The sequence below is a fragment of the Ornithorhynchus anatinus genome, chromosome 7, assembly GCF_004115215.2.
Source record: "Ornithorhynchus anatinus isolate Pmale09 chromosome 7, mOrnAna1.pri.v4, whole genome shotgun sequence".
NCBI lineage: Eukaryota > Metazoa > Chordata > Mammalia > Monotremata > Ornithorhynchidae > Ornithorhynchus > Ornithorhynchus anatinus.
The window spans coordinates 51,580,947-51,598,523 of NC_041734.1; the positions used below are offsets into that span (position 1 = coordinate 51,580,947).

General features: G+C 43.6%; 1 protein-coding gene across 1 annotated transcript in view; it reads right to left on the reverse strand.

Moving 5' to 3' along the window:
* The window catches only part of AP1S3 (adaptor related protein complex 1 subunit sigma 3), a 48,301-nt gene that overhangs the window by 8,359 nt on the left and 22,365 nt on the right, over positions 1–17,577 (reverse strand). The window contains exons 2-3 of the mRNA XM_029069010.2: positions 10,180–10,358; positions 6,317–6,425 (exon numbers count right to left, since the gene is read on the reverse strand). Coding sequence (XP_028924843.1) covers positions 6,317–6,425; positions 10,180–10,358 — 288 coding nt within the window. The remainder of the gene's footprint in view (positions 1–6,316; positions 6,426–10,179; positions 10,359–17,577) is intronic.

Genomic DNA, 17,577 nt, shown 5'->3' on the forward strand with positions numbered 1-17,577 from the left:
TAATGAGATGCACATCACCTTGATTCTATTAATTTGTTATTGTTTTAATGAGATGTTCTTCCCCTCGATTCTATTTATTGCCATCGTTCTCGTCTGTCCGTCTCCCCCGATTAGACCGTAAGCCCGTCAAAGGGCAGGGGCCGTCTCTATCTGTTACCGATTTGTCCATTCCAAGCGCTTAGTACAGTGCTCTGCACATAGTAAGCGCTCAATAAATACTATTGAATGAATGAATCTGCAAAATGGGGAGTAAAACTGAGAGGCCCATGTGGAACGGGGACTCTGTCCACCTGATTGTCCTGTATCTATGCTTGTGTTGAAGACAGTGCCTGGTGCAGGGTAAGTGCTTAACAAGTACCATTTGAAAAATTAATAAGTATGATGAACATATGTATCTTTACTTAGCAAGTTTTTATTCTTAAGCAACCAAACCAGTTAGCGGTATTTACTGACCATGTATGGTATGCAGAGCAGACCATATTAAGTGCTTGGGAGAGCACACCGTGCCACTGATGTCAAGAAAACATTTTAGAACTTTATTTTTGGTCGGCAAAAGAAGGGCTAAAATAATTCTTCACCGTCTTGACTTCGAAACACCTTCTCATGGTTAAGACGGAGGATCAGAGATGGAGGAATAGAGATTTCTAGCAGAAACAGGGCTCCTGGCACTTTCACTGTTTTTTATTGACGTGAGCTGGCACTGAACAAAAGCCATATTCCTTTCCAAGTTGCTCTGTCACTTTCAGGTCTCTGGTTCAAATTTAATCAACTGAGCCATGAGCAAAAGTCCTCTCCATGTCACGTTGCCACAGCTGGGTCATTCTGTGACAAAGCATTGAGCAGGGAAGCAGCGTGGCTCAGTGGAAAGAGCCTGGGCTTCGGAGTCAGAGGTCATGAGTTCGACTCCCGGCTCTGCCGCCTGTCAGCTGTGTGACTGTGGGCAAGTCACTTAACTTCTCTGTGCCTCAGTTACCTCATCTGTAAAATGGGGATTAACTGTGAGTTCACGTGGGACACTCTGATGACCCTGTAACTCCCCCAGCGCTTAGAACAGTGCTCTGCACATAGTAAGCGCTTAACAAATACCAACATTATTATTATTATTTGTGGCAAAAACACAGAGGAAAACAAAGGGATTTAGGGAAGAGTGAAGGATTGGGGAAATACAGCAATCACAGGAGTGTGCTCAAACAGACCTGGACTCTTCGCTCGAGCATCGTTGTACCACACGGCTTGCTGGTCTGAATAAACAGTCTTTCTTAGGATCAATCAATCTAAAGGTTTTTTTGGGAGCATTTACTGAGTGATGATGATGATGATGTTGGTATTTGTTAAGCGCTATGTGCCGCTAGGCCCTGTACTAAGTGCTCGTGGGAATATAACAGAAGCGGGCAAGCTCCAGTGCTCTGCACATAATAAGTGATCAATAAATATGACTGAATGAATGAATGAGCTCAGAATCCAGAGGGGAAACAGCATGGCCTAGTGGAAGGAGCGAGGCCCGGGAGTCAGAGGACCTGGGTTCTAATTCTGGTTCCATCATTCATCTGCGCTGTGTGACTTTGGGCGTCACTTAACTTCTCTGTGCCTCGGTTACCTCATCTGTAAAATGGGGGTTACGACTGTGAACCCTATGTGGGACGTGGACTGCATCCCAACCCGATTGGCCTGTATCCACCCCAGCGCTTAGTACAGTGCCTGGCACATAGTAATATACTTAACAAATACCACTTACTAATATTATTACTATTGGGGGAGACAGATAAAGAGTGGGTTAGATGTCTTCCCCACATTCCCGAGCATGGATTAACGTGAAGTTGGAGGAGGAGGAGAAGGCCACCACCTGCCTTGGGAATTCCCCGATTCCTCACACACGCTACAAGGCTGAGTCCAGAAGCTGGCCAGCTTCTTTCTTGTGAAGGGATGATTTTCTGCCTTCTGGTAATCAGACAAAACTTGACCTACTGAACAGGCAACAAGACAACTGCCTTGGGTGCTATTCAGCCACTTAAAAGCAGCGTGGCCTAGTGAAAGGAGCATGGGCCTGGGGAGTCAGAGGACCTGGATTCTAATTCTGATTCTGCCACTTGCCTGCTCTGTGACTTGGACCAGTCACTGATCTTCCTTGGGTCTCAATTCTCTCATCTGTAAAATGGGGATTCAATACCTGATCTCCCTCCTACTTACAGCGTGAGCCCCATGTGGGACCTGATGATCTTGTAACTACCCCAGCACTTAGTAGGGTGCGTGGCAATCCATCAATCGGTATTTATTGAGTGCTTACTATGTGCAGAGCACTGAACTAAGCACTTGGGAGAGTACACTGTAATAATATAGCAGACATTCCCTGCCCACAGTGAGTTTACAGTCTACAGGGCACATAATAAGCACTTAAATACCACAATTATTACTACCACTTATCACCTCGAAGTCCAACCCTAGAGTTACCACAGTGCCTTGACTCTGAAAGCACATGGACCCTAAAATGACTATGGATCAGCCTCACGACGTAAAGCCACCCCAGAAGCCCTCAGGTCCCGGGACTGCTGCCCCAGCTACCCCAGTGGCTGCGGGAACCCTGATTTGGGGGGGAAAGTCTGCAATTTTATTCCTCTCCTCACCAAGGAGAAAGAGCCAGAGCATCAGAGCCAGTCAAGGTCAGAAAGTGGAACGGGTGATGACATAAAAGTAACCATATCATCCTGGTGGAGAGAAGAAACCTTTCTCCTGTGCACATCCTTTTGAAACCAAAAGTGCACATCTAGGAAGAAGGATCTGGTCGCATGATCTGTCCACTGACCAACCCGGTTTGTCTGCTGGGATCTTTAAGGAGGCTTCCTGGCTCATTATGACACCACCATGAAGAATTAAAAACAAGTTTGAAAAGATTTGGTTGGGTAGGCTTTGGCTTGGCACCAGATTCTAGAGATGAAAAGTTGCCAAATAGTTTCTGGTTCAACAGCCAAAACATTTTGAAAATAACGCTATCAGGGAGTGCACGATCAATCGCATTTACTGAGCATTTACTGTGTGCAAAGCACTGTACTAAGCTTTTAGCACTCAGTTATATTCCTCGGGCGCTTTCTCTGTGCAGACTATTTGCTTGAGAGAGTACAGTACAGTTAGTAGACACAAGCCCCAACCACAAAGAGCTTACAGTCTAGCGGGGAAGACTGACATTAAAATAATTACAGGTTGAGGAAAACAACATATCTTAAAGATACGAACATAAATGCTTATGAGGGTGGGAAGTCAGTACGCAAGTGTTTAGGTGACATGGAAGTGCTGGAATGGCAACTGGGGTGAAATCAGAGATGAGAGTAAGCAGGGAAGGCTTCTTGGAGGAGCCTTGATTTTTAGAAAGGCTTTGAAGTTGGGGAGAGCAGTCGTCTGCCAAATGGAAAGGGAGAGGGAGTTTCAGGCTGGAGGGAGGATGTGAGCAAGAGGTCAAAGAGAGAGCTGAGACTGGGGCTCAGTGAGTAGGTTGGATTGAGAGGAGCGAAATTTCTGAGCTGGGGTGTAGAGGAAGAAGGATAAGTAGCGTGGAGACCGGCTTGAGAGCTGACAGAGCTCACGTAATTGAAACAATGAGGGGCGATATTTTGAAATCTCAATCTGCCTACAAGCCTTCACTGAATGGCCACAGACTGAATAGCTCCATTATAATTGAAGTTTTAGAATGCAACGATTGTTTCCATTAAAATGCTTGTTTGCTGAAACAAATATTTTTGGGGGGGCACAACACCTGCCAGGGCAGATCAGGCTAAAATAAACTGGTTCCAAGTTCCAACCGAACTCTTTACATTCCCAACCAAATCCTGTCGTCCCCATGACTTTCCCATCACTGCAGACAGCACCACCAACCTTCCTGTCCCACACGCAAGTAAACTTGGTATTATCCTTTATTCACGTCTCTCATTCAACCCACCTATTCAGTGTCACCAAATCCTGTAGGTTCAACCTTCACAACATCCCTAAAATCAGTTCTTTCCTCTCTATCCCAACTGCTACCATGTTAATTCAAGCATTTATCCCATCCCACCTTGATTATTTCTGTCTCTCCCCACTCCAGGGCATACTTGGCTCCACTGCTTGGCTCATTTTCCTATGAAAACACTCACTCCATGGTTCCAGAAGAATCTCCAGTGGTTATCCATCCACCATTGCAAATAAAAACTCCTTACCACAGGCTTTAAAGCAATGAGTCACCTTGCCACATTCCACCTTACCTCCCTGATTTCCTACTACAACCCAGCCGGCACACTTTTCTCCTCTAATGCCAATCTACTCACTGTACCTTGATCTCGTATATCTCGCCACTGACCTCTCACCCACGTCCTCCTTCTGGCCTGGAACGCTTCCACTCTTCATATCCAACAGACAATCACTCTCCTCCCTTTATGGACTTATTAAAAGCCCATCTCCTCCACGAGATCTTCCCCGACTAAGCCCTCATATCCTCTTCTCCCACTCTCTTCTGTTCACCCTTGCACTTGGATTAGCATTCTTTATTCACCCCTCCCTCAGCTCCACAGCACTTACATTTCCGTAACTTATTTATTTATAGTAATGTCTGTCTCCGGCTCTAGACTGCAAACTTGATGTAGGGAGGGAATGTGTCTACCAACTCTCTGGAATTGTACTCTCCCAGGCATTTAGTACATCGTTCTGCACACATTAAGTGCTTATTAAATATGATTGAGTGATTGACTGATTCCAAGTAGTACCTTCATTTATTTTTTAATGGGATCTCTTAAGCATTTATTGTGTGCCAGGCACTGATCTAAGAACTGGGGTAGATACAAGGTAATCGGGTTGGACGCAGTCCACGTCCCACATGGGGCTCACAGTCATAATCCCCATTTTACAGATGAGGTAACCGAGGCACAGAGAAGTGAAGTAACTTGTCCGAGGTCACACAGTAGACAGTGAAGCTGGGACTAGAACCAGGTCCTTTTGACTCCCAGGCCCATGCTCTATCTACTAGACCACACTGATCCTCCGTTTCAGGCCTGATGATCAGTTAGTAGAATTTCTTAACGGGAATGTCTGAGGACATCTACCATCTCTGCTGAATTTCTCTGGGTCAGCACCTAACACGGCCAAGCTATCAGTTTCCTCCTCATACCCTGGGGTGTCCAGGAGCCTCTTTAGGGGTCTCAGGGGCCAGTGAAGGGATTTCTCAATCACCAACCTGCTACCTTAAATTCATTTAGATGCTGGCAGATGTGGGCTTCTCCCAGCCCAGGAAAGTGATACTTATAATAACAATAATGATAGTGATAATAATGTTGGTATTTGTTAAGCGCTTACTATGTGCAGAGCACTTTTCTAAGCGCTGGGGTAGAAACAGGGGAATCAGGTTGTCCCACATGGAGCTCACAGTCTTAATCCCCATTTTAATAATAATAATAATGTTGGTATTTGTTAAGCGCCTACTATGTGCAGAGCACTGTTCTAAGCGCTGGGGTAGACATAGGGGAATCAGGTTGTCCCACGTAGGGCTCACAGTCTTCATCCCCATTTTACAGATGAGGTAACTGAGGCACAGAGAAGTGAAGTGACTTGCCCAAGGTCACACAGCAGACAAGTGGCAGAGCTGGGATTCGAACTCATGACCTCTGAGTCCAAAGCCCGTGCTCTTTCCACTGAGCCACGCTGCTTCTCGTGGCTCATCATTTTACATCATTTTACAGATGAGGGAACTGAGGCCCAGAGAAGTGAAGTGACTTGCCCACAGTCACACAGCTGCCAAGTGGCAGAGCCAGAATTCAAACCCATGACCTCTGACTCCTAAGCCCGGGCTCTTTCCACTGAGCCATGCTGCTTCTCTATTATATACCAAGCACTCTACTAAGCACTGGGGTACAAAAATATGGGCATAAGTACTGTGGGACTGGGATGAGTATCAAAGAACTTTAGTACTTAATCAGGTCAGACACAACTCCTGTCCTGCATGGAGTTCACAGTCTTATGGGGAGGGAGAACGGATATTCCATTCCCATTATACAGATGAGGAAAATGAGGCACAGATAACTTAAGTGACTTGCCCACGGTCACATAGCAGGCAAGTGGAGAAGCTAAGATTAGAACCCAGGTCTACTGATTCCTGGGGCCATGCTCTTTCTGCTAGGTGTTTCTCCAAATTATCTTAAAATTTCTTGCTCTCTTTTTAATTGTAGATTGTTATAGTTATCACCCTGCCCTCATATCAACTACATATATATCCTAGAAACAAAGCAAAATATAAAGATGTCAGGACAACAGAGAAATTTCACTCAACTGCAATTTGTTTAGAAATAAAATCCAAACTTACATTTCCAAAATATTTGTCCAGTAGTTCCACATATCGGTGCACGATCTCTAGTGTCAACAGTTCATTATCCTGATTTTCCACTGCACAGCAAAAATATAAACTGGCATACCTTTAAAAAAGAAAAAGAATTAAATGCACCACTCCGTAAGTCTCACGAAACATCAAGGAGGCAGGGAATCACAGCAGGGATTGAGAAATCTGTGATATTGATGACAGCATCCATACTAGGGATGGGGGAAGAAGAGGTCAGTTAGAGCTATCCACAGTTAGCTATGAGAAGAGGGCCAGAAAGGTCACATATGGACCTTGGTTTGGGGAGGAGGGAAAGGACAGTCACCTCTGAATTGTAAACTCCTTGTGGACAGGGAACATGTTTACCAACTCTGTTGTATTGTACTCTCCCAAGCACTTAGTAAAATACTCTGCATAAAATAAATGCTCGATAAATCCCATTACTTGATCAAGGAGAAACCTCAATAGACTTTTCCACGTTTCTTCTCCTCACCCTGCTGTTCTTCCCTCAACCCGGCTCCATCACTTGTCTGCTGTGTGGCCTTGGGCAAGGCACTTAATAATAATAATGTTGGTATTTGTTAGGTGCTTACTATGTGCAGAGCACTGTTCTAAGCACTGGGGTAGATCCAGGGTAATCAGGTTGTCCCTCATGAGGCTCACAGTCTTAATCCCCATTTTACAGATGAGGGAACTGAGGCACAGAGAAGTTAAGTGACTTGCCTACGGTCACACAGCTGACAAGCAGTGGAGCTGGGATTAGAACCCATGACCTCTGACTCCCAAGTCCAGGCTCTTTCCACTGAGCCGCGCTGCTTCTCTGTGCCTCAGTTCTCTCATCTGTAATACTGTGAGCCCCATGCGGGACCAAAGGGGACAGGGACTGTGCCCAACCTGATTAGCTTGTATGAGCCCCAGTACTTAGTACAGTCCCTGGCACACAGTAAGCGCTTAATGAATATCATAAAAAAATAACCTATCCTATGGCAACTCTTGCCTCCGTTCTTGGCTTTAATCCTTGGTCCTTGGAGATGTCGGCCTCCCTGGCTCTTTCTGCCACTTCTCTCCCAAGCTCTCTTGCAAGGGCGCTATCTCCCACGATCTTAGTTTAAGCAAATGTTGCTTGCTTAGAAATTAGAGCACAGGTCTGGGAGTCAGATAACCCGGGTTCTAATCCCAGCTCTGCCATTTGACTGCTGTGTGACCTTGGGCTTGGCACTTGACTTCACTGTATCTCAGCTTCCTCATCATCAAAACAAGGATGAAAAACATGTTGACCCTTCTCCTTAAACTGTGAGCCCCATGCGGGACAGGGACTCTGCCGGTTTGATTAAGCATTTAACTACTCTGACACTCACCTCAGCCCCACAGTATTTCTGTACATACTCTACTATCTCCCTTATCTGTAATTTATTTTAATCTCTGTCTCCCCCTTTATACCATACATTCCTTTTGGGCAGGGATCATGTTTACCAACTCTATTGTACTGAACTCTCCCAAGCCCTTAGTACAGTGCTCTGCACCCAGTAAGCACTCAATAAATACCACTGATTTATTATCAAGTATTTCCCATCAGTCAGTCAAGTGTATTAATTGAGTGCTTACTGGGTGCGGGAACACTATTACTAAGTACTTGGGAGAGTACAATATAACAACAAACAGATGCATTCACTGCCCACAATGAGCTTACAGTTCAGTGCTTAATAAAATGCTTAGCACATAGTAGACATTTAAAAAAACCAATAATAATTATTATCACTTAGGAGATTCTGATTAGTTTCTGATTATCAATCAACACCTGTGCTGAATTAGTGGATTAGATTACTGTTAAAGTATTAGCTTACTATGTGTCCAGCATTTTGCAAGCACTTAGGAAAGTACGATTACAGTAGAGGTGAGATCAGGCGTGTCAAACTCAGGGCTCACATACAACCCACTGACAGGAGTTTGTGACTCACAAGGAATAATGACTGGAGCAGAGAAGCCAGATCAACGAAAGGGGAGTAAGAAAGTGGGAGCAGGGAAGCGGAAACAAGGAAGCAGGAGGAAGGAAGCGGAAGCAAGGAAGCGGGAACAAGGAAATGGGAGCAGGGGAGCAGGGAAGCGCTCAATAAATACGACTGACTGACTTCAAAAGAGGGGTGGGCTTGACCCGCCCTCAGCCGACTGGCATCTTAAACAGACATAGAGGATTTTCTCTCAACCAAATTGAGTTTCAAAACCCTTCTTCTTCAGAAAGTTCTCACTACCCCATCCCAAGAATCTAAATAACCATTAGACCTGCAAATAACCTCCTACCATTTTACTTTATTTTCTGGAGCAAATCTTTGTTTTACAAAGTTTCAGAAAATCGAGGATACCAAATTAGAAAACAAAACACATTTATACGTCGAGGAGAAAGAAATGGTTTCTAATGATACAGGTTAACAAGGGCTAATGACTTTAGGAAATGAACAATTGTGGTGTTTACATCCAGGGGCCCTAGAGTGTGACCTTAGAGGAGTTTCTAAGATTCCTGTCAGTGCCTGGAGTTTAAACTCAGTGGGGTGTTTGTTCACTCTAGGACCACAACCAGGAGGGAGTGAGGCTATCAACATTCACACATCCCCTCTTCCACATCACCCATCCAGTGGCAAACCTCTGTCCCATCACCCTCCAGATAAAAAACTCAGGGGCTAAAAGCAGTGGGTCCAGAAGCACACTGGCAAAATGGATCCCAAATGCAACAATACCTGACTATGACTTTACACCAGGACGCATTTCCCCATAATAATCTGAGGGTTCAGAAGCCCGAGAACCAGTTGGGCAGAGGAAGGGTAAAAGCTTCTGGGTGGTAGTTCCCTTTGGATCTACCTCCCTTCTTCAAAAGGCCACCGTACTACGTCTTACAGTAAACGGCCAAAGTTATCTCCACTCTCCAGAATACTTATGGACCTGGAAAATAACAATAATAATAATAATAATAGCATTTGAAAAGTGCTTACTATGTGCCAGGCACTGTACTAAGCACTGGGGGGGGGGGGGGGATACGAGCCAATAGAGTTGGACACAGTCCCTGTCCCACATAGGGCTCACAATCTCAATCCCCTTTTTACTGATGAGGTAACTGAGGCACAGAGTAGTGAAGTGACTTGCCCAAGGTCACACAGCAGACAAGTGGCAGAGCCAGGATTAGAACCCATCACCTTCTGACTCCCAGATCCACGCTCTATCCACTACAAGCGTTTAACAAATACCACAATTATTATTATTACTATTTATATTTACTGAGCACTTATTGCATGCAGAGCACCGTACTGAACACTTATAGGAGTACAGTACAACAGAGTTTCTTGTTTTTGCTTTAGGTTTTGTTTTTAATGGTACGTGCCAGGTACTGTACTGAGCACTGGGGTAGAGAAAAGCTAATCAGATTGGACACAGTCCATGTTCCACGTGGGGCTCACAGTCCTAATATCCCCATTGTACGTATGAGGTAACGGAGGCACAGGGAAGTGAACTGACTTGCCCAAGGTCACACAGCAGATGTGTGGTGAAGCAGTGATTAGAACCCAGGTCCTCTGACTCCCAGGCCCATGCTCTTTCCGCTAGGCCACATTGATTTTCCGAGTTGGTAGACATGATACCTATCTGCAAGGACCTTACAGTTTAGAGGATGAGTTTACAGTCTAGCGAAATTCCTTCCCCAAAATGCATACTAAACTGAGAAACAGGCCTCTAGATTAACCAATGAATTGGGCATACAGCCTCCCTGAAATGTAAATCTTTAAATACCCAGCAGTTGCATATTTTCAGGATTAAGGCAAACAAACAGTATTTAAAAAAAAAAAGCCTCATAAAATTACTCACACCTTTTGTAAACAAGTTTTAGGTCCTTCCAGTCAATAAAACTGCTTGTCTTTTGACTTCGAGACAGAATAATTTGAACAATTTCCCGGGTGATCTTTTTCCTCTCTCTATCAGGGAGTGTTGTGTACCACTTCTGCAGCCTTAATTTTCCTTGGCGACTGAACAGCAATATGAAATGTATCTAGAGCAAATAAAGCACAGGGGTTATCAGTTTCTTTTCAGGATCCATCTCATGGAAAGCGAATTCTTGGTTAATTAAAAAGGAACAAAATGTCCACTGGAAAAGAAATTCACCTGGATATGCGTGCTCTTGATCAATACGCCAAAACATACTTTTTTATTTATGAAGAGAAGGAAAATAGAACAATCTAAATACAAATTTTCTGCCAAAAACAGTGAGTAAAATCAGAATGAGTAGGATATGATAGCATAATTCAAACTGGCTACAGTAAAGGAATGAAACCGGGTGAAACGCATAGTCTCTATTATCCATTCTGAAATAGGGAAGCATTGAACAAACAACAGAATTATGGCTAATCCACAAATCCTCCTCTCTACAATGAAACAACCAAACAAAAAATAACTCAAGACCCTGAAGGATTCCCCCTTCAGCTCTCAGAATCCAGTAATGCAACCTCACAGAAGTCATCATTGCAAAATTGATTAAACCACAAAGTGCTCGGGAGAGTGAGTCTGTTCCAGTCAAGAAGAAAGGAGGAAACTCAGTTTTTGGAGGTCTGTTTCCTCTTTCAAACCATTCAAGGGCCATTTCAACCAGAAATAATAATAATAATGAGGGTTAATTCATTTAATACCTCCGGTGAGCAATATATGCCAGTTTTGCCAGTTATATCAGACATAATGCTTTGTTTGCTTGAAAACTATCATAGAAATTAATGAAATACCAACTTTACGTAGTACCCAATTTAAAAAAACACACCAAGTTTCATCTTAAGTTACTACCAGGGGGTTTGTTTGCTGCGTGACCTTGGGCAAGTCACTTAACTTCTCTGTGCCTCAGTGACCTCATCATTAAAATGGGGATGAAGATTTTGAGCCCCATGTGGGACAGGGACTGTGTCCAACCCAATTTGCTTGTATCCACCTCAGTGTTTAGTACAGTGCCTGGCACACAGTATGTGCTTAACAAATAATACTATTTTTATTATCTATCCCAGTGCTTATTACAATGCCTGGCACATAATATGCACTTAATACCACAGTCATTATTATTATTTATCCCAGCACCTAGTACAGTGTCTTGCACATAGCGTTTCACAAGTACAATAAAAAAAACCTGGTCATTGCTTGGGAAAATCCTGCTGCCTTAGATTCAAGGGCATAACAGCAACTGAAAAGGAAAGGGAACAAGAAAACAGGTGGAGAATTAGATTCAAGCTCAGTGGCTGAACCCGGGCTGTGGGAATAATGTGGACAGAGAGGCTAAGACAGAGATGGGAGAGAAAAGTAGAAAGCGCACAATTATCTCTGATCCAACTTCATGGACCAGCACCCGTGGAATCAGATCCTGGGCACGGACTATGGTGGAGAGTGAGAAGTTGAATGTACATGAGAGACTTGAGGGGTTTTTTGCTTGGAAGATTGACATGGTTGGTTAACAGAATTTAGACTAGAGATTTTTATGGGGGAAATGCACAAGTTATTCAGGTACTACCAAGATCCCAGTGCCTTTCTGTCTCCAGTAATTGGTAAACATGCTTTGAGCTGTCATGGACGTGGCCCCAAAGGAAGGCCATCTTCCCAAGTCTACTTGGGATAGCTCCCATATTTGAAGTGATCTTGGAAATGGCCACCGTCTGGAGAAGCAGTTGAGTCTACTGAGGCCCAAGACCGAAGAAAGGAAAAGCCAGAAGGGAGCTGGGACACAGGTTAAAGAGGAGAAGGAAAGGAAGAGTAGAAGATGAATTAAAGTGCAGTTGGAGAAGATAAGGAGCTAGAGATGGGGAAGAAGGGAGGAAGAGGTAGGTGCAGGTCGGCGGACCTGGGAGGAAGCAGCAAGGCGAGCCCCTGAATGGTTGGGATCCAGTTACTGAGAGAGAAAGGGGCATAGCCTAAATGGCCTGCCATTCGTTGACTGTTTTGTCTGGGGGATGTGGGATGGTGGGGGGTGAAAAGTTTGCTCTCAGATTTACTCCAATCTACAGTACTTTTAGATGATCGAAAAGCGCTTAGTTCAATGCTCTGCACACAGTAAACTCTCAATAAATACGACTGAAGAAATGATCTGACATTCCGGAAGCAGCAGCGTGGCATAGTGGATCGAGCTTGGGCCTGGAAGTCATAAGGTCATGGGTTCTAATTCCATCTCTGCCACTTGTCTGCTGTGTGACCTTGGGCAAGTCGCTTCACTTCTCTGGGCCTCCGTCACCTCATCTGGAAAATGGGGATTGAGACTGGGAGCTCCATGTGGGACAGGGACTGTATCCAAGCCGATTTGCTTGTATCCACCCCAGCACTTAGTACGGTGCCTGGCACACGGTAAATGCTTAATAAATACCACAACTATTTCACAACTTGTTATGGAATCAACCGTTCCTGTGATCTTGATTTGGATTCTCTGCTATGCAGAACAATCTAGATTGCTGCAACAGAGAGACTACATCAGGGAAGGAATAGGGAGACTCAGAGGCAAGGGAATGGTTTGTACTATAAGTATCTGGGATGAGGAAACCCAGTTAAAAATCACTACTCTTTTACTTTGGGTTTTGCATTTCAGGCTGGGAAGACTCAGGAAAAAGGCAGGCCTAGCATGAGCTCAAAGGTAAAATCAGACTCCCTGGTCCATACTCGAATGCCCATGGAGGAGCAGAGAACTAAACCAGTCTTCTGGGTTTGTCGCCAGACCAGAATTCTGGTGCCATGTGGGTATAGAGGCAACCTCCATGCCTCTCCCTGGTTCTGAGTCTATCTCTCCTCCTTAAGTGGGAGCTGGGGCATGGTTGGCTCAGTGGAAAGAGCCCGGGCTTGGGAGTCAGAGGTCATGGGTTCGAATCCAGTCAGCTGTGTGACTGTGGACAGCCTCAGTTACCTCATCTGGAAAATGGGGATGAAGACAGTGAGCCCCACGTGGGACAACCTGATTACCCTGTATCTAACCCAGCACTTAGAACAGTGCTCTGCACATAGTAAGCGCTTACCAAATACCAGTATTATTATATTATTATTATCTCTGGTCCAACTGCTTCATGGTACGAGCACTCGACTAGTATCCCAGCACGCATACAAAGGTCATCCTCCTCTTAAACATACACAGATTCCCTCGGGATGCCACACAATCCATCCTCTCCCATTTCTTGGCATTTCTCTGAAGATGACAGGGAGTTTTGTTGGTGGTGACCACAGAGGGGAAAATGAGTTTCTCAGTGAACCAGCCACATGTTTGGTTCAAGAAGAAAATTACAGAAGGGTAGGGGGAGAGAGAGAGAGAGAGAGAGAGCGACGGCTCTCGAGAATTGATATGTATCCTTGGAAGCTGCAAAAAATTCCATTATTTTATTTTCAGCTAATGCATAAGATGCCACCATCTCCACATACTGAGTCACTAGTTGAACTAATCTAAAAATAAAAATATTTTGTATTGAGGTTTTGGGTTTTTCTTTTTAATTAAGACAAGATTCTCAATTTTAACCTCACAGAATTAAAACCAATCTTGTAAGTCCTTCATTAGGTTGTGAGCTCCTCAAGGGCAGAGACCATGTCTATTACTCCTTTTTATGTTTCTTAGCTCCTAGGCCTGTGCTCAATAAATGTTGTTGATGTTGAATTAAAAATACAGACCCAATATTAGTTTATCAAAAGGGTGGGGCTACAATTTATTTGAGATGTCTTCCTGTTTAGTTAGCTGTTAAAAAAAAAAAAAAGAAAACTAGTTTGAGCACCTACAGTCAGTTGGTAAAAGGAGAAATGAGGTTAATAACTACTTGGGGACCAGAAAAACAACTTTTTACTTAGTGTTAATATTTAACTTCTTAGCAAGTGCTTAGTAACGGGAAGAACCCCTATGTATTTATTGTTCAGAAGCACCCAGCACCAGACAGGATATTAAAAGTAGGTTTGCCTTTTACTGTTTTAAAGGCTCGGTGGTTTGCAACATTGGAAATCATTCAGCGACCAATCTCAGTGGGGCCTGCTGATATTCTAACAGCAGGGCAGTGACATGATATCAGCCTCTAGAAAAGGAATGAGGCAAAAATGGCTTTATTCACCTTGAAGCAATGCAGAAAATTGGGGGATCACAATTCAATGAACAGCAAAAATCAGAGAGGTAAAATCAGTCTGATTCAATATCACAGTCAGTTCTGTTAATAACGCAGTTGTTGCATCCTTTAAGAAATTTGGGCTATGGAAAAATTCTTATAATCCTCCCACTTTGAGCAAAGCCGTGCACCTGTTACTTCCTACCCCAAGTCTACCTGTTCCAATTTGGATCCTGTTATAACTGGAATAGATTCGAGCTGAGGGCAGAATGTGCCCTCATATTGCAAGAACACTCTATCAAAATCACTTCATGAAATCACGCATTAGAGCAGAATCAATCGATGGTATTCACTGAGCATTTACTGTGCACGGAAAACTGTACTAAGCACTTGGGAGAGTAAAATACAACCAAACTAGTCAACAAATTAGCTTGGACCGCCCTTAACTCAATGCCTAATGCAATGTTTGGAACATTGGAAGCAGTTAACCCTTAGTAAGTCTTATTTTTATTCCAGTTGAAGTTGACACTGCACCCATTGACATTCATAGTTTCCCATTCTATTCTCCCAGACTAAGCCCCCTCTTTTTCTCTCCCCCCCATCGCCCCAACTCACTCCCTTTGCTCTACCCCCCCCACCCCACAGCACTTGTGTATATATGTACATATTTATAATTATAATTCTATTTATTTGTATTAATGATATGCATATAGCTATAATTATATTTATTTATAATGATGCTACTGATGCCTGTTTGTTTGTTTTGATGTCTGTCTCCTCCCTTCTAGACTTTGAGTCCGTTGTGGGCAGGGATTGTCTCTATTTGTTGCTGAATTGTACTTCCCAAGCACTTGGTACAGTGCTCTGCACACAGTTAGCGCTCGATAAATATGATTGAATGAATGAATGAAAACAGGGATTCAGTACCTGTTCAAATATATGTTCTCTATCCTATTTAGACTATGAGCCCCTGTGGGACCTGATTATCTTCCATCTACCCCAGCATTTAGTACAGTGCTTGACACATAGTAAGCTCTTAACAAATATCAGTCATTATTATTATTACATGCTACTGGAAGTGAGGAGCTGCATAGAGCCACTGACTGCAATTGGACTTCTGTTTCGGCTGTCAGTCCTTCACAACTCTGCACCAAGTCAGACAGTCAATCATATTTATTGAGCACTTACTGGGTGCAGAACACTGTGCTGAGGCTTGGCACTGTACTAAGGAAGCCCTCATTCCACTTGAAGGGGATGGGAGGACTAGCCATACCTCTGCCCACTTCACTCCAAAGGGCCAACTGGCTATCTACTGGACATTTATCTGAACGCCCGCTTTGATACGACAAAACATCTCTCAATTACACGTGGAGGGAACAAACACGATAAATACATCACGAGGGAACTCAGATTGCTTTGCCCATTTTCACGCAGGCTGTGTACAACACTGATTTCACTGTTTACTGTGCTCATGCCTTGCTGGCTAGGGAAGTGTGCATCATTATGTTCTATCCCTTTATCCACAAGCGTAACACTTCTCTGCATCAGTGCTTCAATTTGCCTTAGTTCTCACTAGCAGAAAATCTGGGTTTTTTTGGTATTTTTTATGGTATCTGTGAAGTGCTTACTATATTTCCAGGCAGATACAAAGTAATCATGTTGGACACAGTCACTGTCCCCCGTATGGCTCACAGTCTTAGTCCCCATTTTACAGACAAGGTAACTGAGACACAGGGAAGTGAATTGGCCAAGGTCACACAGCAGACAAGTGGCAGAGACGGGATTAGAGCCCAGGTCCTTCGGATTCTCAGGCCCATACTTTAACCACTAGGCCCTGCTGCTTCCTCAACTCTATCACCTTGATATTTTTTTAAAAATCTAAGTGGCTTTGTAGAAATCAGAAAGGTAAGGAACCCTGCTTCTAAACCGAGAAGTCTAATTATCCATATGATTGGAAGGAAAGGAATAACCCTTATTTTGTCCAATAGTTTCAACTTCTTCCCACCAAGCCTACACTAGGGTTGCAAATATATAATAAAATGAACTCAGCATGTACTGTTGCTTAGCTTGACTCTAAGCATGTTTTGGGCAGGGAACGTGCTAATTCTTTTGAATTGTTCTCTTCCAAGCACTTAGTACAGTATTCTGCACAAAGTAAGCACTCAGTAAATACCCTTGATTGATTCTGGTGGGTGACAGAAAGAGCCATTACTGAATGGAGTAAGAGGCAAATGTCAGGAGAAAAGAGCAGAAGCAAGGGAACAGTATAATTCACACTGAGGAACCAACACCTCTAGAAAGTGATTCATTTGGCTGGGGCAGACACAACCCCACGTTTGTCCAGAAACAATCATTTTATTCCGCTAAACCTAAAGTAAGCAAGGTTTTGATCATCCTGCTACCTCCAATTACCTGTACATGCGGTTTACAGGTTTGCTCTCCTCCAAAATGGAAATCCACCCAAAACAAATGGAAAAGTAACATTTGGAATCAGCTTTGATAGAAATGTAGAACTCAAGGTGGATTAGGCACTGGCCACCAAATGCATTAATTTTAGCTTCATTTAACTGAAGCCAAAAGTCCACATGCAAGATGCCTGCTCCACAAAAACCCCCCACAATTTTAAAGTAGAATACAGGATCCCTCTAACAGTTCTAGTAGCATAACCATATAACAGCGTGCCTTACCATTATAGGGATGGCCTGGTAAGAGACATCTGAACTACAGAAACAACTCAACTATAGCTGCAAACTTCACTGAGAATTTCCTCCTCTAGCCTGTGAGCTCACTGTGGGCAAGGAGTGTTATCTACCAATTGTTACATTGTAATCTCCCCAGTGCTCAGTACAGTGCTCTGCACACAGTAAGGATTCAACTACCACCATTGATTGATTGATAACAATTTCCCCTTATCCATCTTCAACGAAATATAATAGTGTTTTGCATATATTTGCATTAAATTTAAATGTAGTTTCCATGTAGCTACCAAAATTAGTCAGTCTGTTCTCGGGCCATAATTACTTTCAATAAATCAATCAAGAGTACTGATTGAGTGCCAACTGGGGGCAAAGCAGTATACTTTAGAAAATCTTTGTCATTATAAGTGTTCGATTTTAGGTTTTTTCCCCATTCTGCCCCATTTAATTGTTGACCTCTCCCTTTGTAAGCCAGGGACTATCTGAA